At 41.2% G+C, this 25000-nt stretch overlaps 5 protein-coding genes across 5 annotated transcripts in view; all 5 read right to left on the reverse strand.

The window, feature by feature from the left end:
- LOC138032942 (loricrin-like) overlaps positions 1-5466 on the reverse strand; it is a 13339-nt gene extending 7873 nt beyond the window's left edge. The window contains exons 1-4 of the mRNA XM_068880665.1: positions 5455-5466; positions 5142-5261; positions 4829-4948; positions 4451-4570 (exon numbers count right to left, since the gene is read on the reverse strand). Coding sequence (XP_068736766.1) covers positions 4451-4570; positions 4829-4948; positions 5142-5226 — 325 coding nt within the window. The 5' untranslated portion in view covers positions 5227-5261; positions 5455-5466. The remainder of the gene's footprint in view (positions 1-4450; positions 4571-4828; positions 4949-5141; positions 5262-5454) is intronic.
- Positions 5467-8212: 2746 nt separating this feature from the next.
- LOC138031333 (adhesion G protein-coupled receptor E2-like) lies at positions 8213-10450 on the reverse strand. The gene is made up of 8 exons (XM_068879041.1): positions 10433-10450; positions 10093-10144; positions 9793-9912; positions 9493-9612; positions 9184-9303; positions 8877-8999; positions 8586-8705; positions 8213-8406 (listed from the first exon to the last, which is right to left on the reverse strand). Exons 1-8 carry the CDS (start codon positions 10448-10450, stop codon positions 8213-8215), a joined length of 867 nt encoding a protein of 288 aa, XP_068735142.1.
- Positions 10451-11043: 593 nt separating this feature from the next.
- On the reverse strand, positions 11044-14032 carry LOC138031335 (latent-transforming growth factor beta-binding protein 1-like). The gene is made up of 10 exons (XM_068879043.1): positions 13948-14032; positions 13635-13754; positions 13322-13441; positions 12923-13063; positions 12623-12742; positions 12323-12442; positions 12015-12134; positions 11708-11830; positions 11417-11536; positions 11044-11237 (listed from the first exon to the last, which is right to left on the reverse strand). The coding sequence occupies exons 1-10, from the start codon at positions 14030-14032 to the stop codon at positions 11044-11046; spliced, it is 1263 nt and encodes a 420-aa protein (XP_068735144.1).
- A 1631-nt stretch (positions 14033-15663) lies between these two features.
- Positions 15664-19730, reverse strand: LOC138031336 (fibrillin-2-like). The gene is made up of 13 exons (XM_068879044.1): positions 19646-19730; positions 19333-19452; positions 19020-19139; positions 18621-18761; positions 18320-18439; positions 18020-18139; positions 17711-17830; positions 17404-17526; positions 17113-17232; positions 16814-16933; positions 16501-16620; positions 16188-16307; positions 15664-15929 (listed from the first exon to the last, which is right to left on the reverse strand). The coding sequence occupies exons 1-13, from the start codon at positions 19728-19730 to the stop codon at positions 15664-15666; spliced, it is 1695 nt and encodes a 564-aa protein (XP_068735145.1).
- An 801-nt stretch (positions 19731-20531) lies between these two features.
- LOC138031337 (fibrillin-2-like) overlaps positions 20532-25000 on the reverse strand; it is a 15408-nt gene continuing 10939 nt past the window's right edge. Inside the window, exons 6-18 of the mRNA XM_068879045.1 lie at positions 24436-24555; positions 24137-24256; positions 23838-23957; positions 23555-23674; positions 23155-23295; positions 22854-22973; positions 22555-22674; positions 22242-22361; positions 21933-22052; positions 21451-21591; positions 21150-21269; positions 20850-20969; positions 20532-20662 (exon numbers count right to left, since the gene is read on the reverse strand). Of these exons, the coding sequence (XP_068735146.1) occupies positions 20532-20662; positions 20850-20969; positions 21150-21269; positions 21451-21591; positions 21933-22052; positions 22242-22361; positions 22555-22674; positions 22854-22973; positions 23155-23295; positions 23555-23674; positions 23838-23957; positions 24137-24256; positions 24436-24555 (1613 nt within the window). The remainder of the gene's footprint in view (positions 20663-20849; positions 20970-21149; positions 21270-21450; positions 21592-21932; positions 22053-22241; positions 22362-22554; positions 22675-22853; positions 22974-23154; positions 23296-23554; positions 23675-23837; positions 23958-24136; positions 24257-24435; positions 24556-25000) is intronic.

Below are 25000 nucleotides of genomic sequence, written 5' to 3' on the forward strand. Positions count from 1 at the left end.
TCCTTAATCAGCAGTTGAGGCATTTAGATTTGTCTCTTTCTTTTTAATTACGTTGTTCTTTTGTCTTTTATTTTATTGCTATGTGCACTATTTGTGTTTTCTGCGCATTTCACACTTCATATTTAAATTGTACGCAAGTTCTGACATGTAATTTTGCAACATACCTTAACATAAATTCAAATGTACAACCGTTGAAAAGCTCATTTGCAACTGAAGATGACATGAGTATGTCGAAACATGTTTTGTAAATTGAAAACGATCGTTTCTTTTTTGAGAGTTAATTATTAAATAAAAGTCAAAATTCTTGGGTTTCACTCACGTGATCAACAGCCATCTTTCTCAACGAAAACAAAAGAAGACGTTAGCATAATAATAGCTTTCAATTCCCGCAGGATTGGATCGGGACACCAACATGGCCGCCATTTCATTGTTTGGGGACACCAACAAGGCGGCCGTGACGTCATGTGAAATCCAAGCTTTGGACCTTCCTTCTGCATGAAGATTTTTTTCTTTACCTTCTTCTTTGCGTGAATTTTTTTTCTTGGCATTTTCCCTTGCATGAATTTTTTTTTGTTTTTTCCCCACATCCCCATCACTTTTTTAATGGTCCGTCCCTTAGCGGCTCTTGCTTGTTAGCCCCCCCCCCCCACACAATACAAAATATGCTCCGTCGAGAAACACGTTGGAATGAATGTGAAAATATTTACATATCATCCACTTTCCTTTGTCCTCACTGCCTCACTATCAAGCTGAATTTTAATACATCGAAAAACATCGAAAAAGGCCTATTAAGAGGCGACGCATATTTATTTTATTAAGACTTCTCACAGTTCTCAGTAAAAAGGAGGCTTAACTAATTGTTGATAGTTTTGAAAGAGAAAAAGTGTGAATTTGGAGCAAAATACACCGGCTTTCCGACGAGACCTGGCGTTTATTTTTAGGACAGCACCTAATGGAGTAAATACAGTATCAATTAGCCAATATCAAAAATATCATATTAATCTTTGTTTGTCCCTCCAAATTTTGCATAAGAATTTTTTGCAGTTTCTCTTGCGACCATTATAATTCCCAAGTGGAAATAAAAACAATTCCTATGCAAACTTTTGGAGGGTAGTAGCCAAAACGAATGAAGGAAAAATACCGAACATTCGGATATAACATTACAGCAGAATAACGACAAAAATTGAAACAAAAAAACTTTAGAAAAAAGACACCCCAACCCCGGCCCCCGGCCCGGCGTTTTGGCTACTACTCTACTGGAGGGACAAACAAAGAATATTATGGTATTTTTGATATTGGCTAATTGTTTCATTTTCTCAGCAACATTTTATCAATCTTGCCGAAGCACTCATCCCACCATTTAGGTAAATTATTGCCTTAGATCATACGATGCCACCCTCACAAGCTTTGTGTTTCCACCACAGGAAAATAACAATTTCTTCACGGAACGCAAATTTTCCGACTTAAATTTTTGCTTGGTAACATATTTATTGATGACATCATTATGTCAGTGAAAACCTAAAAACAGGGACGACGGAGCATATTTTGTATTGTGGGTGGGGGGGAGGGGAAGGGGCTAACAAGCAAGAGCCGCAAAACTTGTAGGGGGTTCCCTGAAGGAAATTCTCCGCCAGAAAATTTTGAAATCTTGAAGCTCGGAAATGCAACTTTTTCCTTCTGTTAGTTTTCTCTTTTTATGCTTTATGAGTTTTTTTCCTCTATTTTTTCTTCATGGGCAGTCCCCCTAGCTCCGCCGTCCCTGAGAAAAAGGAGCACTTCGGTCTACCATTGGGTATCCTGTGGTTGTTGTGTTGACCAACGTTCGTCATGTTTATATTCTGCTGTGGCCGTTTACATAAGTGTAGTTCCGAACATTGTTAAAGCTCCCACTTCTCACTAAAAAACAGGTATGGATTAAAATGGTATCATTTTACTTTCTGCACTTTATTTAAAGGGGTCTCATCTATTTTCATATCAAATCAAAGACGGATATCGGCCTGCTGTGTTTTGACCCGAAAGGTCACAAGAATGCATTTTAACGACATTTTAAGCGCTCGAGGCGTCACGCAAAAGTAATTGCCCAGAGATTTCTCTCTATCAGACGAAAGACCTTTGTTTCAACATTCGATGGCCGAAGTTTCAAAGGGTTTAAAGGTAGAGCACATTCTCTGTAAGATATTTCGTAAGACTCAGTTTTAGTGACAAAAAATATAGGCGCCAAGAATAAAATTATTTGGAAACTATAGAATGTCTTAAATGCACTCAAACTTAGCCAAACGACAATTAAGAGATTGCTAAGTTAGGATTAGGAGGAATATTTCATGAGGGATGCTTCAGTTGACCTCACAAGACCGTCAAAATGAAGAGACAAATCGCTTGTCCGAGCGGCATTTTCGGCGGTGTTCAGTAATTTGCATTTTTCTCCGAAATAAATCCGTAACAATCCAAACTAAGAATAGCATGCTTCTTGGTACACATTGCTCTTTCAAACTTGGAAGTATGAGCGAAATCGATTTTTCAAGGTTTGCCACGGAATTCAAATTTTGTTTGATTTTTACGGACATTCACTCTTAATCACTTTCGATTTGTTAATTATATTGCAAACAAGAACAATTTAATTCGTTTAATGTGACTGGTTTGTACTAACTGAGATTTTGCTTGCGAACGGCGATGAGTGGCTGAACTTAATTCTGCCAAAGTTTACTCGTCCTCCTTTCCTTTTTTTCTCATCATGGTTTTTGGCACTTCCATAAATAAATATTGGTAGAAGAAAATACTCAATATTTTAAATTTTAGTTTGCAACTTTTTTATCCGCAAAACATTACCAGTTAAGATGGGAAAATCTAGACCGTGGTCAATATCGATTTTAGCCAATCAAATTCGTGAATTTGGTAGTTCCCAGTCCTTGTTACACAAAGCCATGTAATAAAAAGGAAAAATAAATTCTTCTTTACTTGCGGACTTGAAAATTTAAGGTTATAAATAGTTCATTTGGGTTACCGAGTACATTGACTCAGTCATCTACAGGGAAATCGTTTTATGACGTCATTGTTTACATTTCATTTCATTTCATTGACATACCAGTAAAATCGACTTCAAAAGTCAAAAGAACTTGAAAAAATCCTTAAATCTCAAATTTTAAGCCTGTCACCTTTGGCAATGTGCCAAAGACATACTTAGTGGAAAAATGGTAGCTGCTCAACACCTAGTTTTTTCAAATGCTTTTTATTGGAACAAGAGGAAACCTTATATGGAAGAAATCCAAATGTAAATTGCAATTGATAAACGTTTGCTTCCCTAAAGCTAACCAAATGAACACAACAAAGCAACAAAGCTCTCATTCCAAAACAATACGCGACTAGGCCCACCAGCCTTTTCAAACTCTTATTCCGAACAAACTGAAATATGGCAACGATCACCACATCGACGTGTGACAAAACTTCACGTAACTAATAAGGACGCAAAGCGTGCAAAGCAAAACTGTCGGCAACAGTGGGAATAATAACTTCATTAGATTGCACTTTACCTGAGCAGTTTCTTCCATCTCCTTCATATCCATTTTTGCACGTGCAATTGTAAGATCCTATGGTATTTGTACAAGTGGCATTCACGTGGCACTCGTTTTCAGATGAACACTCGTCAATATCTGAAAACCAGATGAAGAGAACAAAGCCAACTCAAAGAAACAGACCAAAGAAAACAACATGGCGATGACTCCGAGGTTAACGTGTGCCAAAACAACACGTGTCTAAAGCTTATGCAAGACTTGCAAATCAAAACTTTCAGCATTACTCGCGATAGTACGTTCATTAGAATGGACTTTACCTGAGCAGTTTCTTCCGCCTCCTCCATATCCCTTTTTGCAAATGCAATTGTAGGATCCTATGGTATTGCAACATCTAGCATTCACGTCACATTCATTTTTAGATGAACACTCGTCAATATCTGGAACGAAATAAACTCCAAAAATGCGAACTCGGGGAAAGCACTTCAAAGAAAACAAAATGGCGACGAGAGCAAGGTCGATGTGCACAGAAACATTACGTGCCTAATAGGCACTTAAGGCGTTCATAACATACCTTTCAGCATAAGTCGGGATATTACCCTCATTAGACATTTTAAACTTTACCTGTGCAGTTTCTTCCGTCTCCTTCAAATCCATTCTGGCAACTGCAATTGTAAGATCCTTTGGTATTCGTACATGTGGCATTCACGTGACATTTGTTTTCAGATGAACACTCGTCAATGTCTGGAACCAAATAAACATAACCAAGCAAACTCGAGGACTCCACTTTTTAAACCCTTATTGCAAACAAAACAACTTGGCGATGACCAGGAGGTTAACGTGCCAAAACATCACGTCATTAAAGGACACGCAAACCGTGCAAAAAAAAAGAAAAGAACTGTCAGCAACGGTCGTGATATTACCTTGATAAGACTGGACTTTACCTGAGCAGTTTGTTCCATCTCCTTCATATCCCTGTTTGCACATACAACTGTAGGATCCTATGGTATTTGTACAGGTAGCATTCACGTGGCACTCGTTTTCTAATGAACACTCGTCAATCTCTGAAACAAAATGAAAACAACAAAGCGAACTCGAGGACTGCCTTTTGAAATTCTTATTCCAAACAACACAACATGGTGACCACCACGAGATCGCCGTTTGCCAAAACATCACGTGAACAATGGGCAGACCAGGCGTGCAAAAAAAAGGTGCTGGCATCTGTGGTCAGAGGGGATAATACCTCAATTAGACTGGACTTACCTGAGCAGTTTTTTCCATCTCCTTTATATCCCTTTTTGCACATGCAAAATGGACTTTACCTGAGCAGTTTCTTCCGCCTCCTCCATATCCCTTTTTGCAAATGCAATTGTAAGATCCTATGGTATTTGTACAGGTGGCATTCACGTGGCACTCGTTTTCTGATGAACACTCATCAATGTCTAAAACCAAATAAACACAATAAAGTGCACTTGGGGACTGCCTTTTCAAACTCTTGTTACAAACAAAACATCGTGGCGACGAGCACGAGGTCAACGTGTGCCAAAATATCACGGGACTACTGGGCACGCAAGGGGTGCAAAACAATACTGTCAGTATCAGTGGAGGAAATACCTTCATTAGACTGCACTTTACCTGAGCAGTTTCTTCCATCCCCTTCATATCCCTTTTTGCACATGCAATTGTAGGATCCTATGCTATTCGTGCAGGTGGCATTCATGTGGCACTCGTTTTCAGATGAACACTCGTCAATATCTGGAAACAAATCAACACAACAAAGCCAACTCGAGAACTGGTTGTTTAAACACTTATTCTAATCAAAACAACATGGCGACGACCATGAAGTCGACGTGTGCCAAAACCTCACGCGACTATTATATACGCGAGGCCTGCAAAACAAAAGTATCGTCATCAGTAGTGATAAGACCGGTATTCTCATGCACTTTACCTATGCAGTTTATTCCATCTCCTATATATCCCTTTATGCACGTACAAATGTAAGATCCTATGGTATTCGTACAGGTGGCATTCATGTTGCACTCGTTTTCAGATGAACACTCGTCAATATCTGGAACCAAATAAACACAACTAAGAGATCTGCTGGACTGCACTCCAAATATAACGATATGGTATCGACCACGAGCTCCACGTGTGCCAAAAAATCCGGTGACTGATGAGCACGCAAGGGGTGCAAAACAAAACCCTCGGGATCAGTTGCGATAATACTTTTATTCGACTGGTCTTTACCTGAGCAGTTTGTTCCATCTCCTTCATATCCCTTTTTGCAAGTACATTTGTAAGATCCTATGGTATTTGTACATGTGGCATTCACGTGGCACTCGTTTTCAGATGAACACTCGTCAATATCTAAAAACCAGATAAAGAGAACAAAGCCAACTCAAGGAAGCAGACCAAAGAAAACAACATGGCGATGACTACGAGGTTAACGTGTGCCAAAACAACACGTGTCTAAAGCTTATGCAAGACGTGCAAATCAAAACTTATTCGCGATAGTACGTTCATTAGAATGGACTTTACCTGAGCAGTTTCTTCCGCCTCCTCCATATCCCTTTTTGCAAATGCAATTGTAGGATCCTATGGTATTGCAACATCTAGCATTCACGTCACATTCATTTTCCTCAGATGAACACTCGTCAATATCTGGAACGAAATAAACTCCAAAAATGCGAACTCAGGAAAAGCACTTCAAAGAAAACAAATTGGCGACGAGAGCAAGGTCGATGTGCACAGAAACATTACGTGCCTAATAGGCACTTAAGGCGTTCATAACAAACCTTTCAGCATAAGTCGAGATAATACCCTTATTAGACATTTTAAACTTTACCTGTGCAGTTTCTTCCGTCTCCTTTAAATCCATTCTGGCAACTGCAATTGTAAGATCCTTTGGTATTCGTACATGTGGCATTCACGTGACATTTGTTTTCAGATGAACACTCGTCAATGTCTGGAAGCAAATGGACATAACAAAGCAAACTCTAGGACTCCACTTTCAAACTCTTATTCCGAACAAACAAAAAAAAAAGATGGTGACGACCAAGACCTAAAATTTATGTGACTAATAGGCACGCAATCCTTGCAAAACAAAACTGTCAGCATCAGTCGCGACAATACCGTGATGAGACTGGACTTTACCTGAGCAGTTTCTACCGTCTCCTTCATATCCTTTGTTGCAAGTGCAATTGTAAGACCCTAAGGAATTCGTACATGTGGCATTTACGTGGCAGTCATTTTCAGAAGAACACTCGTCAATGTCTGGAACGAAATGAACATAAGGAAAGGAACTCGAGGACTGCAATTTCAAACAAAGCAACATGGCGACGACAACAAGGCAGGTGTGTGCGAAAACATAATGTGAATAATGGGCACGCAAGGTACGCAAAACAAAACTGTCAGCATCAGTCGCGATAATACCTTTTTTAAACTGGACTTTACCTGGGCAGCCTCCTCCGTCTCCTCCATATCCTTTTTTGCAAGTGCAGTTGTAAGATCCTACGGTATTTGTACAGGTGGCATTCACTTGACAGTTGTTTTCAGATGAACACTCGTCAATGTCTGGAACCAAATAAACATAACCAAGCAAACTCGAGGACTCCACTTTTTAAACCCTTATTCCAAACAAAACAACTTGGCGATGACCAGGAGGTTAACGTGCCAAAACATCACGTCATTAAAGGACACGCAAACCGTGCAAAAAAAAAAAAGAAAAGAACTGTCAGCATCGGTCGTGATATTACCTTGATAAGACTGGACTTTACCTGAGCAGTTTGTTCCATCTCCTTCATATCCCTGTTTGCACATACAACTGTAGGATCCTATGGTATTTGTACAGGTAGCATTCACGTGGCACTCGTTTTCTAATGAACACTCGTCAATGTCTGAAACCAAATGAAAACAACAAAGCGAACTCGAGGACTGCCTTTTGAAATTCTTATTCCAAACAACACAACATGGTGACCACCACGAGGTCGCCGTTTGCCAAAACATCACGTGAACAATGGGCAGACCAGGCGTGCAAAAAAAAGGTGCTGGCATCTGTGGTCAGAGGGGATAATACCTCAATTAGACTGGACTTACCTGAGCAGTTTCTTCCATCTCCGTTATATCCCTTTTTGCATATGCAAAATGGACTTTACCTGAGCAGTTTCTTCCGCCTCCTCCATATCCCTTTTTGCAAATGCAATTGTAAGATCCTATGGTATTTGTACAGGTGGCATTCACGTGGCACTCGTTTTCTGATGAACACTCATCAATGTCTAAAACCAAATAAACACAATAAAGTGCACTTGGGGACTGCCTTTTCAAACTCTTGTTACAAACAAAACATCGTGGCGACGAGCACGAGGTCAACGTGTGCCAAAATATCACGGGACTACTGGGCACGCAAGGGGTGCAAAACAACACTGTCAGTATCAGTGGAGGAATTACCTTCATTAGACTGCACTTTACCTGAGCAGTTTCTTCCATCCCCTTCATATCCCTTTTTGCACATGCAATTGTAGGATCCTATGCTATTCGTGCAGATGGCATTCATGTGGCACTCGTTTTCAGATGAACACTCGTCAATATCTGGAACCTAATCAACACAACAAAGCCAACTCGAGAACTGGTTGTTTTAACACTTATTCTAATCAAAACAACATGGCGACGACCATGAAGTCGACGTGTGCCAAAACCTCACGCGACTATTATATACGCGAGGCCTGCAAAACAAAAGTATCGTCATCAGTAGTGATAAGACCGGTATTCTCATGCACTTTACCTATGCAGTTTATTCCATCTCCTATATATCCCTTTATGCACGTACAAATGTAAGATCCTATGGTATTCGTACAGGTGGCATTCATGTTGCACTCGTTTTCAGATGAACACTCGTCAATATCTGGAAGCAAATAAACACAACTAAGAGATCTGCTGGACTGCACTCCAAATATAACAATATGGTATCGACCACGAGCTCCACGTGTGCCAAAAAATCCGGTGACTGATGAGCACGCAAGGGGTGCAAAACAAAACTTTCGGGATCAGTTGCGATAATACTTTTATTTGACTGGTCTTTACCTGAGCAGTTTGTTCCATCTCCTTTATATCCCTTTTTGCAAGTACATTTGTAAGATCCTATAGTATTTGTACATGTGGCATTCACGTGGCACTCGTTTTCAGATGAACACTCGTCAATATCTGAAAACCAGATGAAGAGAACAAAGCCAACTCAAGGAAGCAGACCAAAGAAAACAACATGGCGATGACTACGAGGTGTACGTGTGCCAAAACAACACGTGTTTAAAGCTTATGCAAGACGTGCAAATCAAAACTTATTCGCGATAGTACGTTCATTAGAATGGACTTTACCTGAGCAGTTTCTTCCGCCTCCTCCATATCCCTTTTTGCAAATGCAATTGTAGGATCCTATGGTATTGCAACATCTAGCATTCACGTCACATTCATTTTCCTCAGATGAACACTCGTCAATATCTGGAACGAAATAAACTCCAAAAATGCGAACTCGGGAAAAGCACTTCAAAGAAAACAAAATGGCGACGAGAGCTAGGTTAATGTGCACAGAAACATTACGTGCCTAATAGGCACTTAAGGCGTTCATAACAAACCTTTCAGCATAAGTCGAGATAATACCCTTATTAGACATTTTAAACTTTACCTGTGCAGTTTCTTCCGTCTCCTTCAAATCCATTCTGGCAACTGCAATTGTAAGATCCTTTGGTATTCGTACATGTGGCATTCACGTGACATTTGTTTTCAGATGAACACTCGTCAATGTCTGGAAGCAAATGGACATAACAAAGCAAACTCTAGGACTGCACTTTCAAACTCTTATTCCGAACAAACAAAAAAAAAAAGATGCTGACGACCAAGAGCCAAAATTTATGTGACTAATAGGCACGCAATCTTTGCAAAACAAAACTGTCAGCATCAGTCACGACAATACCGTGATGAGACTGGACTTTACCTGAGCAGTTTCTACCGTCTCCTTCATATCCTTTGTTGCAAGTGCAATTGTAAGACCCTAAGGAATTCGTACATGTGGCATTTACGTGGCAGTCATTTTCAGAAGAACACTCGTCAATGTCTGGAACGAAATGAACATAAGGAAAGGAACTCGAGGACTGCAATTTTAAACAAAGCAACATGTCGACGACAACAAGGCCGGTGTGTGCGAAAACATCATGTGACTAATGGGCACGCAAGGTACGCAAAACAAAACTGTCAGCATCAGTCGCGATAATACCTTTTTTAAACTGGACTTTACCTGGGCAGCCTCCTCCGTCTCCTCCATATCCTTTTTTGCAAGTGCAGTTGTAAGATCCTACGGTATTTCTACAGGTGGCATTCACTTGACAGTTGTTTTCAGATGAACACTCGTCAATGTCTGGAACCAAATAAACATAACCAAGCAAACTCGAGGACTCCACTTTTTAAACCCTTATTCCAAAGAAAACAACTTGGCGATGACCAGGAGGTTAACGTGCCAAAACCTCACGTCATTAAAGGACACGCAAACCGTGCAAAAAAAAAAGAAAAGAACTGTCAGCAACGGTCGTGATATTACCTTGATAAGACTGGACTTTACCTGAGCAGTTTGTTCCATCTCCTTCATATCCCTGTTTGCACATACAACTGTAGGATCCTATGGTATTTGTACAGGTAGCATTCACGTGGCACTCGTTTTCTAATGAACACTCGTCAATGTCTGAAACCAAATGAAAACAACAAAGCGAACTCGAGGACTGCCTTTTGAAATTCTTATTCCAAACAACACAACATGGTGACCACCACGAGGTCGCCGTTTGCCAAAACATCACGTGAACAATGGGCAGACCAGGCGTGCAAAAAAAAGGTGCTGGCATCTGTGGTCAGAGGGGATAATACCTCAATTAGACTGGACTTACCTGAGCAGTTTCTTCCATCTCCGTTATATCCCTTTTTGCATATGCAAAATGGACTTTACCTGAGCAGTTTCTTCCGCCTCCTCCATATCCCTTTTTGCAAATGCAATTGTAAGATCCTATGGTATTTGTACAGGTGGCATTCACGTGGCACTCGTTTTCTGATGAACACTCATCAATGTCTGAAACCAAATAAACACAATAAAGTGCACTTGGGGACTGCCTTTTCAAACTCTTGTTACAAACAAAACATCGTGGCGACGAGCTCGAGGTCAACGTGTGCCAAAATATCACGGGACTACTGGGCACGCAAGGGGTGCAAAACAACACTGTCAGTATCAGTGGAGGAATTACCTTCATTAGACTGCACTTTACCTGAGCAGTTTCTTCCATCCCCTTCATATCCCTTTTTGCACATGCAATTGTAGGATCCTATGCTATTCGTGCAGATGGCATTCATGTGGCACTCGTTTTCAGATGAACACTCGTCAATATCTGGAACCAAATCAACACAACAAAGCCAACTCGAGAACTGGTTGTTTTAACACTTATTCTAATCAAAACAACATGGCGACGACCATGAAGTCGACGTGTGCCAAAACCTCACGCGACTATTATATACGCGAGGCCTGCAAAACAAAAGTATCGTCATCAGTAGTGATAAGACCGGTATTCTCATGCACTTTACCTATGCAGTTTATTCCATCTCCTATATATCCCTTTATGCACGTACAAATGTAAGATCCTATGGTATTCGTACAGGTGGCATTCATGTTGCACTCGTTTTCAGATGAACACTCGTCAATATCTGGAAGCAAATAAACACAACTAAGAGATCTGCTGGACTGCACTCCAAATATAACAATATGGTATCGACCACGAGCTCCACGTGTGCCAAAAAATCCGGTGACTGATGAGCACGCAAGGGGTGCAAAACAAAACTTTCGGGATCAGTTGCGATAATACTTTTATTTGACTGGTCTTTACCTGAGCAGTTTGTTCCATCTCCTTCATATCCCTTTTTGCAAGTACATTTGTAAGATCCTATGGTATTTGTACATGTGGCATTCACGTGGCACTCGTTTTCAAATGAACACTCGTCAATATCTGAAAACCAGATGAAGAGAACAAAGCCAACTCAAGGAAGCAGACCAAAGAAATTAACATGGCGATGACTACGAGGTGTACGTGTGCCAAAACAACACGTGTTTAAAGCTTATGCAAGACGTGCAAATCAAAACTTATTCGCGATAGTACGTTCATTAGAATGGACTTTACCTGAGCAGTTTCTTCCGCCTCCTCCATATCCCTTTTTGCAAATGCAATTGTAGGATCCTATGGTATTGCAACATCTAGCATTCACGTCACATTCATTTTCCTCAGATGAACACTCGTCAATATCTGGAACGAAATAAACTCCAAAAATGCGAACTCGGGAAAAGCACTTCAAAGAAAACAAAATGGCGACGAGAGCTAGGTTGATGTGCACAGAAACATTACGTGCCTAATAGGCACTTAAGGCGTTCATAACAAACCTTTCAGCATAAGTCGAGATAATACCCTTATTAGACATTTTAAACTTTACCTGTGCAGTTTCTTCCGTCTCCTTCAAATCCATTCTGGCAACTGCAATTGTAAGATTCTTTGGTATTCGTACATGTGGCATTCACGTGACATTTGTTTTCAGATGAACACTCGTCAATGTCTGGAAGCAAATGGACATAACAAAGCAAACTCTAGGACTGCACTTTCAAACTCTTATTCCGAACAAACAAAAAAAAAAGATGCTGACGACCAAGAGCCAAAATTTATGTGACTAATAGGCACGCAATCTTTGCAAAACAAAACTGTCAGCATCAGTCACGACAATACCGTGATGAGACTGGACTTTACCTGAGCAGTTTCTACCGTCTCCTTCATATCCTTTGTTGCAAGTGCAATTGTAAGACCCTAAGGAATTCGTACATGTGGCATTTACGTGGCAGTCATTTTCAGAAGAACACTCGTCAATGTCTGGAACAAAATGAACATAAGGAAAGGAACTCGAGGACTGCAATTTCAAACAAAGCAACATGGCGACGACAACAAGGCCGGTGTGTGCGAAAACATCATGTGACTAATGGGCACGCAAGGTACGCAAAACAAAACTGTCAGCATCAGTCGCGATAATACCTTTTTTAAACTGGACTTTACCTGGGCAGCCTCCTCCGTCTCCTCCATATCCTTTTTTGCAAGTGCAGTTGTAAGATCCTACGGTATTTGTACAGGTGGCATTCACTTGACAGTTGTTTTCAGATGAACACTCGTCAATGTCTGGAACCAAATAAACATAACCAAGCAAACTCGAGGACTCCATTTTTTAAACCCTTATTCCAAAGAAAACAACTTGGCGATGACCAGGAGGTTAACGTGCCAAAACCTCACGTCATTAAAGGACACGCAAACCGTGCAAAAAAAAAAGGAAAGAACTGTCGGCAACGGTCGTGATATTACCTTGATAAGACTGGACTTTACCTGAGCAGTTTGTTCCATCTCCTTCATATCCCGGTTTGCATATACAACTGTAGGATCCTATGGTATTTGTACAGGTAGCATTCACGTGGCACTCGTTTTCTAATGAACACTCGTCAATGTCTGAAACCAAATGAAAACAACAAAGCGAACTCGAGGACTGCCTTTTGAAATTCTTATTCCAAACAACACAACATGGTGACCACCACGAGGTCGCCGTTTGCCAAAACATCACGTGAACAATGGGCACACCAGGCGTGCAAAAAAAAGGTGCTGGCATCTGTGGTCAAAGGGGATAATACCTCAATTAGACTGGACTTACCTGAGCAGTTTCTTCCATCTCCTTTATATCCCTTTTTGCACATGCAAAATGGACTTTACCTGAGCAGTTTCTTCCGCCTCCTCCATATCCCTTTTTGCAAATGCAATTGTAAGATCCTATGGTATTTGTACAGGTGGCATTCACGTGGCACTCGTTTTCTGATGAACACTCATCAATGTCTAAAACCAAATAAACACAATAAAGTGCACTTGGGGACTGCCTTTTCAAACTCTTGTTACAAACAAAACATCGTGGCGACGAGCACGAGGTCAACGTGTGCCAAAATATCACGGGACTACTGGGCACGCAAGGGGTGCAAAACAACACTGTCAGTATAAGTGGAGGAATTACCTTTATTAGACTGCACTTTACCTGAGCAGTTTCTTCCATTCCCTTCATATCCCTTTTTGCACATGCAATTGTAGGATCCTATGCTATTCGTGCAGATGGCATTCATGTGGCATTCGTTTTCAGATGAACACTCGTCAATATCTGGAACCAAATCAACACAACAAAGCCAACTCGAGAACTGGTTGTTTAAACACTTATTCTAATCAAAACAACATGGCGACGACCATAAAGTCGACGTGTGCCAAAACCTCACGCGACTATTATATACGCGAGGCCTGCAAAACAAAAGCATCGTCATCAGTAGTGATAAGACCGGTATTCTCATGCACTTTACCTATGCAGTTTATTCCATCTCCTATATATCCCTTTATGCACGTACAAATGTAAGATCCTATGGTATTCGTACAGGTGGCATTCATGTTGCACTCGTTTTCAGATGAACACTCGTCAATATCTGGAAGCAAATAAACACAACTAAGAGATCTGCTGGACTGCACTCCAAATATAACAATATGGTATCGACCACGAGCTCCACGTGTGCCAAAAAATCCGGTGACTGATGAGCACGCAAGGCGTGCAAAACAAAACTTTCGGGATCAGTTGCGATAATACTTTTATTCGACTGGTCTTTACCTGAGCAGTTTGTTCCATCTACTTCATATCCCTTTTTGCAAGTACATTTGTAAGATCCTATGGTATTTGTACATGTGGCATTCACGTGGCACTCGTTTTCAGATGAACACTCGTCAATATCTGAAAACCAGATGAAGAGAACAAAGCCAACTCAAGGAAGCAGACCAAAGAAAACAACATGGCGATGACTACGATGTTAACGTGTGCCAAAACAACACGTGTCTAAAGCTTATGCAAGACGTGCAAATCAAAACTTATTTGCGATAGTACGTTCATTAGAATGGACTTTACCTGAGCAGTTTCTTTCGCCTCCTTCATATCCCTTTTTGCAAATGCAATTGTAGGATCCTATGGTATTGCAACATCTAGCATTCACGTCACATTCATTTTCCTCAGATGAACACTCGTCAATATCTGGAACGAAATAAACTCCAAAAATGCGAACTCGGGAAAAGCACTTCAAAGAAAACAAAATGACGACGAGAGCAAGGTTGATGTGCACAGAAACATTACGTGCCTAATAGGCACTTAAGGCGTTCATAACAAACCTTTCAGCATAAGTCGAGATAATACCCTCATTAGACATTTTAAACTTTACCTGTGCAGTTTCTTCCGTCTCCTTCAAATCCATTCTGGCAACTGCAATTGTAAGATCCTTTGGTATTCGTACATGTGGCATTCACGTGACATTTGTTTTCAGATGAACACTCGTCAATGTCTGGAAGCAAATGGACATAACAAAGCAAACTATAGGACTGCAATTTCAAACTCTTATTCCGAACAAACAAAAAAAAAAGGTGGTGACGACCAAGAGCCAAAATTTATTTGACTAATAGGCACACAATCCGTGCAAAACAAAACTGTCAGCATCAGTCGCGACAATACCGTGATAAGACTGGACTTTACCTGAGCAGTTTCTACCGTCTCCTTCATATCCTTTGTTGCAAGTGCAATTGTAAGACCCTAAGGTATTCGTACATGTGGCATTAATTGTAAGACCCTAAGGTATTCGTACATGTGGCATTTACGTGGCAGTCATTTTCAGAAGAACACTCGTCAATGTCTGGAACGAAATGAACATAACGAAAGGAACTCGAGGACTGCAATTTCAAACAAAGCAACATGGCGACGACAACAAGGCCGGTGTGTTTAAAAACATCATGTGACTAATGGGCACGCAAGGTACGCAAAACAAAACTGTCAGCATCAGTTGCGTTAATACCTTTTTTAAACTGGACTTTACCTGGGCAGCCTCCTCCGTCTCCTCCATATCCTTTTTTGCAAGTGCAGTTGTAAGATCCTACGGTATTTGTACAGGTGGCATTCACTTGACAGTTGTTTTCAGATGAACACTCGTCAATGTCTGGAACAAAATAAACATAACCAAGCAAACTCGATGACTCCACTTTTTAAACCTTTATTCCAAACAAAACAACTTGGCGATGACCAGGAGGTTAACGTGCCAAAACATCACGTCATTAAAGGACACGCAAACCGTGCAAAAAAAAGGAAAAGAACTGTCAGCAACGGTCGTGATATTACCTTGATAAGACTGGACTTTACCTGAGCAGTTTGTTCCATCTCCTTCATATCCCTGTTTGCACATACAACTGTAGGATCCTATGGTATTTGTACAGGTGGCATTCACGTGGCACTCGTTTTCTGATGAACACTCGTCAATGTCTGAAACCAAATGAAAACAACAAAGCGAACTCGAGGACTGCCTTTTGAAATTCTTATTCCAAACAACACAACATGGTGACCACCACGAGGTCGCCGTTTGCCAAAACATCACGTGAACAATGGGCAGACCGGGCGCGCAAAATAAAGGTGCTGGCATCTGTGGTCAGAGGGGATAATACCTCAATTAGACTAGACTTACCTGAGCAGCTTCTTTCATCTCCTTTATTTCCCTTTTTGCACATGCAAAATGGACTTTACCTGAGCAGTTTCTTCCGCCTCCTCCATATCCCTTTTTGCAAATGCAATTGTAAGATCCTATGGTATTTGTACAGGTTGCATTCACGTGGCACTCGTTTTCTAATGAACACTCATCAATGTCTAAAACCAAATAAACACAATAAAGTGCACTTGGGGACTGGCTTTTCAAACTCTTGTTACAAACAAAACATCGTGGCGACGAGCACGAGGTCAACGTGTGCCAAAATATCACGGGACTACTGGGCACGCAAGGGGTGCAAAACAACACTATCAGTATCAGTGGAGGAAATACCTTCATTAGACTGCACTTTACCTGAGCAGTTTCTTCCATCCCCTTCATATCCCTTTTTGCACATGCAATTGTAGGATCCTATGCTATTCGTGCAGGTGGCATTCATGTGGCACTCGTTTTCAGATGAACACTCGTCAATATCTGGAACCAAATCAACACAACAAAGCCAACTCGAGAACTGGTTGTTTTAACACTTATTCTAATCAAAACAACATGGCGACGACCATGAAGTCGACGTGTGCCAAAACCTCACGCGACTATTATATACGCGGGGCCTGCAAAACAAAAGTATGGTCATCAGTAGTGATAAAACCGGTATTCTCATGCACTTTACCTATGCAGTTTATTCCATCTCCTATATATCCCTTTATGCACGTACAAATGTAAGATCCTATGGTATTCGTACAGGTGGCATTCATGTTGCACTCGTTTTCAGATGACCACTCGTCAATATCTGGAAGCAAATAAACACAACTAAGAGATCTGCTGGACTGCACTCCAAATATAACAATATGGTATCGACCACGAGCTCCACGTGTGCCAAAAAATCCGGTGACTGATGAGCACGCAAGGCGTGCAAAACAAAACTTTCGGGATCAGTTGCGATAATACTTTTATTCGACTGGTCTTTACCTGAGCAGTTTGTTCCATCTCCTTCATATCCCTTTTTGCAAGTACATTTGTAAGATCCTATGGTATTTGTACATGTGGCATTCACGTGGCACTCGTTTTCAGATGAACACTCGTCAATATCTGAAAACCAGATGAAGAGAACAAAGCCAACTCAAGGAAGCAGACCAAAGAAAACAACATGGCGATGACTACGATGTTAACGTGTGCCAAAACAACACGTGTCTAAAGCTTATGCAAGACGTGCAAATCAAAACTTATTTGCGATAGTACGTTCATTAGAATGGACTTTACCTGAGCAGTTTCTTCCGCCTCCTCCATATCCCTTTTTGCAAATGCAATTGTAGGATCCTATGGTATTGCAACATCTAGCATTCACGTCACATTCATTTTCCTCAGATGAACACTCGTCAATATCTGGAACGAAATAAACTCCAAAAATGCGAACTCGGGAAAAGCACTTCAAAGAAAACAAAATGGCGACGAGAGCAAGGTCGATATGCACAGAAACATTACGTGCCTAATAGGCACTTAAGGCGTTCATAACATACCTTTCAGCATAAGTCGGGATATTACCCTCATAAGACATTTTAAACTTTACCTGTGCAGTTTCTTCCGTCTCCTTCAAATCCATTCTGGCAACTGCAATTGTAAGATCCTTTGGTATTCGTACATGTGGCATTCACGTGACATTTGTTTTCAGATGAACACTCGTCAATGTCTGGAAGCAAATGGACATAACAAAGCAAACTCTAGGACTGCACTTTTAAACTCTTATTCCGAACAAATAAAAAAAAAAAGGTGGTGACGACCAAGAGCCAAAATTTATGAGATTAATAGGCACGCAATCCGTGCAAAATAAAACTGTCAGCATCAGTCGCGACAATACCGTGATAAGACTGGACTTTACCTGAGCAGTTTCTACCGTCTCCTTCATATCCTTTGTTGCAAGTGCAATTGTAAGACCCTAAGGTATTCGTACATGTGGCATTTACGTGGCAGTCATTTTCAGAAGAACACTCGTCAATGTCTGGAACGAAATGAACATAAGGAAAGGAACTCGAGGACTGCAATTTCAAACAAAGCAACATGGCGACGACAACAAGGCCGGTGTGTGCGAAAACATCATGTGACTAATGGGCACGCAAGGCACGCAAAACAAAACTGTCAGCATCAGTCGCGATAATACCTTTTTTAAACTGGACTTTACCTGGGCAGCCTCCTCCGTCTCCTCCATATCCTTTTTTGCAAGTGCAGTTGTAAGATCCTACGGTATTTGTACAGGTGGCATTCACTTGACAGTTGTTTTCAGATGAACACTCGTCAATGTCTGGAACCAAATAAACATAACCAAGCAAACTCGAGGACTCCACTTTTTAAACCCTTATTCCAAAGAAAACAACTTGGCGATGACCAGGAGGTTAACGTGCCAAAACCTCACGTCATTAAAGGACACGCAAACCGTGCAAAAAAAAAAAGAAAAGAACTGTCAGCAACGGTCGTGATATTACCTTGATAAGACTGGACTTTACCTGAGCAGTTTGTTCCATCTCCTTCATATCCCTGTTTGCACATACAACTGTAGGATCCTATGGTATTTGTACAGGTAGCATTCACGTGGCACTCGTTTTCTAATAAACACTCGTCAATGTCTGAAACCAAATGAAAACAACAAAGCGAACTCGAGGACTGCCTTTTGAAATTCTTATTCCAAACAACACAACATGGTGACCACCACGAGGTCGCCGTTTGCCAAAACATCACATGAACAATGGGCAGACCAGGCGTGCAAAAAAAAGGTGCTGGCATCTGTGGTCAGAGGGGATAATACCTCAATTAGACTGGACTTACCTGAGCAGTTTCTTCCATCTCCTTTATATCCCTTTTTGCATATGCAAAATGGACTTTACCTGAGCAGTTTCTTCCGCCTCCTCCATATCCCTTTTTGCAAATGCAATTGTAAGATCCTATGGTATTTGTACAGGTGGCATTCACGTGGCACTCGTTTTCTGATGAACACTCGTCAATGTCTAAAACCAAATAAACACAATAAAGTGCACTTGGGGACTGCCTTTTCAAACTCTTGTTACAAACAAAACATTGTGGCGACGAGCACGAGGTCAACGTGTGCCAAAATATCACGGGACTACTGGGCACGCAAGGGGTGCAAAACAACACTGTCAGTATCAGTGGAGGAAATACCTTCATTAGACTGCACTTTACCTGAGCAGTTTCTTCCATCCCCTTCATATCCCTTTTTGCACATGCAATTGTAGGATCCTATGCTATTCGTGCAGGTGGCATTCATGTGGCACTCGTTTTCAGATGAACACTCGTCAATATCTGGAACCAAATCAACACAACAAAGCCAACTCGAGAACTGGTTGTTTTAACACTTATTCTAATCAAAACAACATGGCGACGACCATGAAGTCGACGTGTGCCAAAACCTCACGCGACTATTATATACGCGAGGCCTGCAAAACAAAAGCATCGTCATCAGTAGTGATAAGACCGGTATTCTCATGCACTTTACCTATGCAGTTTATTCCATCTCCTATATATCCCTTTATGCACGTACAAATGTAAGATCCTATGGTATTCGTACAGGTGGCATTCATGTTGCACTCGTTTTCAGATGAACACTCGTCAATATCTGGAAGCAAATAAACACAACTAAGAGATCTGCTGGACTGCACTCCAAGTATAAAAATATGGTGTCGACCACGAGCTCCACGTGTGCCAAAAAATCCGGTGACTGATGAGCACGCAAGGCGTGCAAAACAAAACTTTCGGGATCAGTTGCGATAATACTTTTATTCGACTGGTCTTTACCTGAGCAGTTTGTTCCATCTCCTTCATATCCCTTTTTGCAAGTACATTTGTAAGATCCTATGGTATTTGTACATGTGGCATTCACGTGGCACTCGTTTTCAGATGAACACTCGTCAATATCTGAAAACCAGATGAAGAGAACAAAGCCAACTCAAGGAAGCAGACCAAAGAAAACAACATGGCGATGACTACGATGTTAACGTGTGCCAAAACAACACGTGTCTAAAGCTTATGCAAGACGTGCAAATCAAAACTTATTCGCGATAGTACGTTCATTAGAATGGACTTTACCTGAGCAGTTTCTTTCGCCTCCTTCATATCCCTTTTTGCAAATGCAATTGTAGGATCCTATGGTATTGCAACATCTAGCATTCACGTCACATTCATTTTCCTCAGATGAACACTCGTCAATATCTGGAACGAAATAAACTCCAAAAATGCGAACTCGGGAAAAGCACTTCAAAGAAAACAAAATGGCGACGAGAGCAAGGTCGATGTGCACAGAAACATTACGTGCCTAATAGGCACTTAAGGCGTTCATAACAAAACTTTCAGCATAAGTCGGGATAATACCCTCATTAGACATTTTAAACTTTACCTGTGCAGTTTCTTCCGTCTCCTTCAAATCCATTCTGGCAACTGCAATTGTAAGATCCTTTGGTATTCGTACATGTGGCATTCACGTGACATTTGTTTTCAGATGAACACTCGTCAATGTCTGGAAGCAAATGGACATAACAAAGCAAACTCTAGGACTGCACTTTCAAACTCTTATTCCGAACAAACAAAAAAAAAGGTGGTGACGACCAAGAGCCAAAATTTAAGTGACTAATAGGCACGCAATCCGTGCAAAACAAAACTGTCAGCATCAGTCGCGACAATACCGTGATAAGACTGGACTTTACCTGAGCAGTTTCTACCGTCTCCTTCATATCCTTTGTTGCAAGTGCAATTGTAAGACCCTAAGGTATTCGTACATGTGGCATTTACGTGGCAGTCATTTTCAGAAGAACACTCGTCAATGTCTGGAACGAAATGAACATAACGAAAGGAACTCGAGGACTGCAATTTCAAACAAAGCAACATGGTGACGACAACAAGGCCGGTGTGTGCGAAAACATCATGTGACTAATGGGCACGCAAGGCACGCAAAACAAAACTGTCAGCATCAGTCGCGATAATACCTTTTTTAAACTGGACTTTACCTGGGCAGCCTCCTCCGTCTCCTCCATATCCTTTTTTGCAAGTGCAGTTGTAAGATCCTACGGTATTTGTACAGGTGGCATTCACTTGACAGTTGTTTTCAGATGAACACTCGTCAATGTCTGGAACCAAATAAACATAACCAAGCAAACTCGATGACTCCACTTTTTAAACCCTTATTCCAAACAAAACAACTTGGCGATGACCAGGAGGTTAACGTGCCAAAACATCACGTCATTAAAGGACACGCAAACCGTGCACAAAAAAAAAGAAAAGAACTGTCAGCATCGGTCGTGATATTACCTTGATAAGACTGGACTTTACCTGAGCAGTTTGTTCCATCTCCTTCATATCCCTTTTTGCACATACAACTGTAGGATCCTATGGTATTTGTACAGGTGGCATTCACGTGGCACTCGTTTTCTGATGAACACTCGTCAATGTCTGAAACCAAATGAAAACAACAAAGCGAACTCGAGGACTGCCTTTTGAAATTCTTATTCCAAACAACACAACATGGTGACCACCACGAGGTCGCCGTTTGCCAAAACATCACGTGAACAATGGGCAGACCGGGCGTGCAAAGAAAAAGGTGCTGGCATCTGTGGTCACAGGGGATAATTCCTCAATTAGACTGGACTTACCTGAGCAGTTTCTTCCATCTCCTTTATATCCCTTTTTGCACATGCAAAATGGACTTTACCTGAGCAGTTTCTTCCGCCTCCTCCATATCCCTTCTTCCATCTCCTTTATTTCCCTTTTTGCACATGCAAAATGGACTTTACCTGAGCAGTTTCTTCCGCCTCCTCCATATCCCTTTTTGCAAATGCAATTGTAAGATCCTATGGTATTTGTACAGGTGGCATTCACGTGGCACTCGTTTTCTAATGAACACTCATCAATGTCTAAAACCAAATACAATAAAGTGCACTTGGGGACTGGCTTTTCAAACTCTTGTTACAAACAAAACATCGTGGCGACGAGCACGAGGTCAACGTGTGCCAAAATATCACGGGACTACTGGGCACGCAAGGGGTGCAAAACAACACTGTCAGTATCAGTGGAGGAAATACACTCATTAGACTGCACTTTACCTGAGCAGTTTCTTCCATCCCCTTCATATCCCTTTTTGCACATGCAATTGTAGGATCCTATGCTATTCGTGCAGGTGGCATTCATGTGGCACTCGTTTTCAGATGAACACTCGTCAATATCTGGAACCAAATAAACACAACAAAGCCAACTCGAGAACTGGTTGTTTAAACACTTATTCTAATCAAAACAACATGCCGACGACCATGAAGTCGACGTGTGCCAAAACCTCACGCGACTATTATATACGCGGGGCCTGCAAAACAAAAGTATCGTCATCAGTAGTGATAAAACCGGTATTCTCATGCACTTTACCTATGCAGTTTATTCCATCTCCTATATATCCCTTTATGCACGTACAAATGTAAGATCCTATGGTATTCGTACAGGTGGCATTCATGTTGCACTCGTTTTCAGATGAACACTCGTCAATATCTGGAAGCAAATAAACACAACTAAGAGATCTGCTGGACTGCACTCCAAATATAACAATATGGTATCGACCACGAGCTCCACGTGTGCCAAAAAATCCGGTGACTGATGAGCACGCAAGGCGTGCAAAACAAAACTTTCGGGATCAGTTGCGATAATACTTTTATTCGACTGGTCTTTACCTGAGCAGTTTGTTCCATCTCCTTCATATCCTTTTTTGCAAGTGCAGTTGTAAGATCCTACGGTATTTGTACAGGTGGCATTCACTTGACAGTTGTTTTCAGATGAACACTCGTCAATGTCTGGAACCAAATAAACATAACCAAGCAAACTCGATGACTCCACTTTTTAAACCCTTATTCCAAACAAAACAACTTGGCGATCACCAGGAGGTTAACGTGCCAAAACATCACGTCATTAAAGGACACGCAAACCGTGCAAAAAAAAAAAGAAAAGAACTGTCAGCATCCGTCGTGATATTACCTTGATAAGACTGGACTTTACCTGAGCAGTTTGTTCCATCTCCTTCATATCCCTGTTTGCACATACAACTGTAGGATCCTATGGTATTTGTACAGGTGGCATTCACGTGGCACTCGTTTTCTGATGAACACTCGTCAATGTCTGAAACCAAATGAAAACAACAAAGCGAACTCGAGGACTGCCTTTTGAAATTCTTATTCCAAACAACACAACATGGTAACCACCAAGATGTCGCCGTTTGTCAAAACAACACGTAAACAATGATTAGACCAGGCGTGCAAAGAAAAAGGTGCTGGCATCTGTGGTCACAGGGGATAATTCCTCAATTAGACTGGACTTACCTGAGCAGTTTCTTCCATCTCCTTTATATCCCTTTTTGCACATGCAAAATGGACTTTACCTGAGCAGTTTCTTCCGCCTCCTCCATATCCCTTTTTGCAAATGCAATTGTAAGATCCTATAGTATTCGCACAGGTGGCATTCTCGTGGCACTTGTTTTCAGATGAACACTCGTCAATATCTGGAACCAATTCAACACAACACTTATTCTAATCAAAAAAACATAACGACGACCATGAAGTCGACGTGTGCCAAACCCTTACGCGACTAAAATATACGCGAGGCCTGCAAAACAGAAACATCGTCATCAGTAGTGATTATACCGGTATTTTCATGCACTTTACCTATGCAGCTTATTCCATCTCCTATATATCCCTTTATGCACGTGCAATTGTAAGATCCTATGGTATTCGTACAGGTGGCATTCATGTTGCACTCGTTTTCAGATGAACACTCGTCAATATCTGGAAGCAAATAAAGACAACTAAGAGATCTGCTGGACTGCAATCCAAATATAACAATATGGTATCGACCACGAGCTTGACGTGTGCCAAAAAATCCAGAGACTGATGAGCACGCAAGGGGTGCAAAACAAAACCCTCGGGATCAGTTGCGATAATACTTTTATTCGACTGGTCTTTACCTGAGCAGTTTGTTCCATCTCCTTGATATCCCTTTTTGCAAGTACATTTGTAAGATCCTATGGTATTTGTACATGTGGCATTCACGTGGCACTCGTTTTCAGATGAACACTCGTCAATATCTGAAAACCAGATGAAGAGAACAAAGCCAACTTAAGGAAGCAGACCAAAGAAAAGAACATGGCGATGACTACAAGGTTAACGTGTGCCAAAACAACACGTGTCTAAAGCTTATGCAAGACTTGCAAATAAAAACTTTCAGCATTACTCGTGATAGTACTTTCATTAGACTGCACTTTACCTGAGCAGTTTCTTCCATCCCCTCCATATCCCTTTTTGCACATGCAATTGTAGGATCCTATGCTATTCGTGCAAGTGGCATTCATGTGGCACTCGTTTTCAGATGAACACTCGTCAATATCTGGAACCAAATCAACACAACAAAGCCAACTCGAAAACTGGTTGTTTAAACATTTATTCTAATCAAAACAACATGGCGACGACCATGAAGTCGACGTGTGCCAAAACCTCACGCGACTATTATATACGCGAGGCCTGCAAAACAAAAGTATCGTCATCAGTAGTGATAATACCGGTATTCTCATGCACTTTACCTATGCAGTTTATTCCATCTCCTATATATCCCTTTATGCACGTGCAATTGTAAGATCCTATGGTATTCGTACAGGTGGCATTCATGTTGCACTCGTTTTCAGATGAACACTCGTCAATATCTGGAAGCAAATAAACACAACTAAGAGATCTGCTGGACTGCAATCCAAATATAACAATATGGTATCGACCACGAGCTCGACGTGTGCCAAAAAATCCGGTGACTGATGAGCACGCAAGGGGTGCAAAACAAA

The sequence above is a fragment of the Montipora capricornis genome, chromosome 14, assembly GCF_036669925.1.
Source record: "Montipora capricornis isolate CH-2021 chromosome 14, ASM3666992v2, whole genome shotgun sequence".
Lineage (NCBI taxonomy): Eukaryota > Metazoa > Cnidaria > Anthozoa > Scleractinia > Acroporidae > Montipora > Montipora capricornis.

Excerpts from the sequence above, each read along its gene's own strand:
- LOC138031335 (XM_068879043.1), bottom strand. The coding sequence starts at position 14,032 with ATGAATGCCACCTGTACGAATACCATAGGATCTTACATTTGTACGTGC. Across the intron at positions 11,831-12,014 it reads AGACGGAAGAAACTGCACAG|ATATTGACGAGTGTTCATCT; the intron begins GTAAAGTTTAAA and ends ATTTCGTTCCAG. Across the intron at positions 11,537-11,707 it reads AGGCGGAAGAAACTGCTCAG|ATATTGACGAGTGTTCATTT; the intron begins GTAAAGTCCATT and ends TCTGGTTTTCAG.
- LOC138031336 (XM_068879044.1), bottom strand. The coding sequence starts at position 19,730 with ATGAATGCCACCTGTACGAATACCATAGGATCTTACATTTGTACGTGC. Across the intron at positions 17,831-18,019 it reads AGACGGTAGAAACTGCTCAG|ACATTGACGAGTGTTCATCT; the intron begins GTAAAGTCCAGT and ends ATTTGCTTCCAG. Across the intron at positions 16,934-17,112 it reads AGATGGAACAAACTGCTCAG|ATATTGACGAGTGGTCATCT; the intron begins GTAAAGACCAGT and ends ATTTGCTTCCAG.
- LOC138031333 (XM_068879041.1), bottom strand. Across the intron at positions 9,913-10,092 it reads TAAAGTCCAGTCTTATCAAG|ACATTGACGAGTGTTCATCT; the intron begins GTAATATCACGA and ends ATTTGGTTCCAG. Across the intron at positions 8,706-8,876 it reads AGGCGGAAGAAACTGCTCAG|ATATTGACGAGTGTTCATCT; the intron begins GTAAAGTCCATT and ends TCTGGTTTTCAG.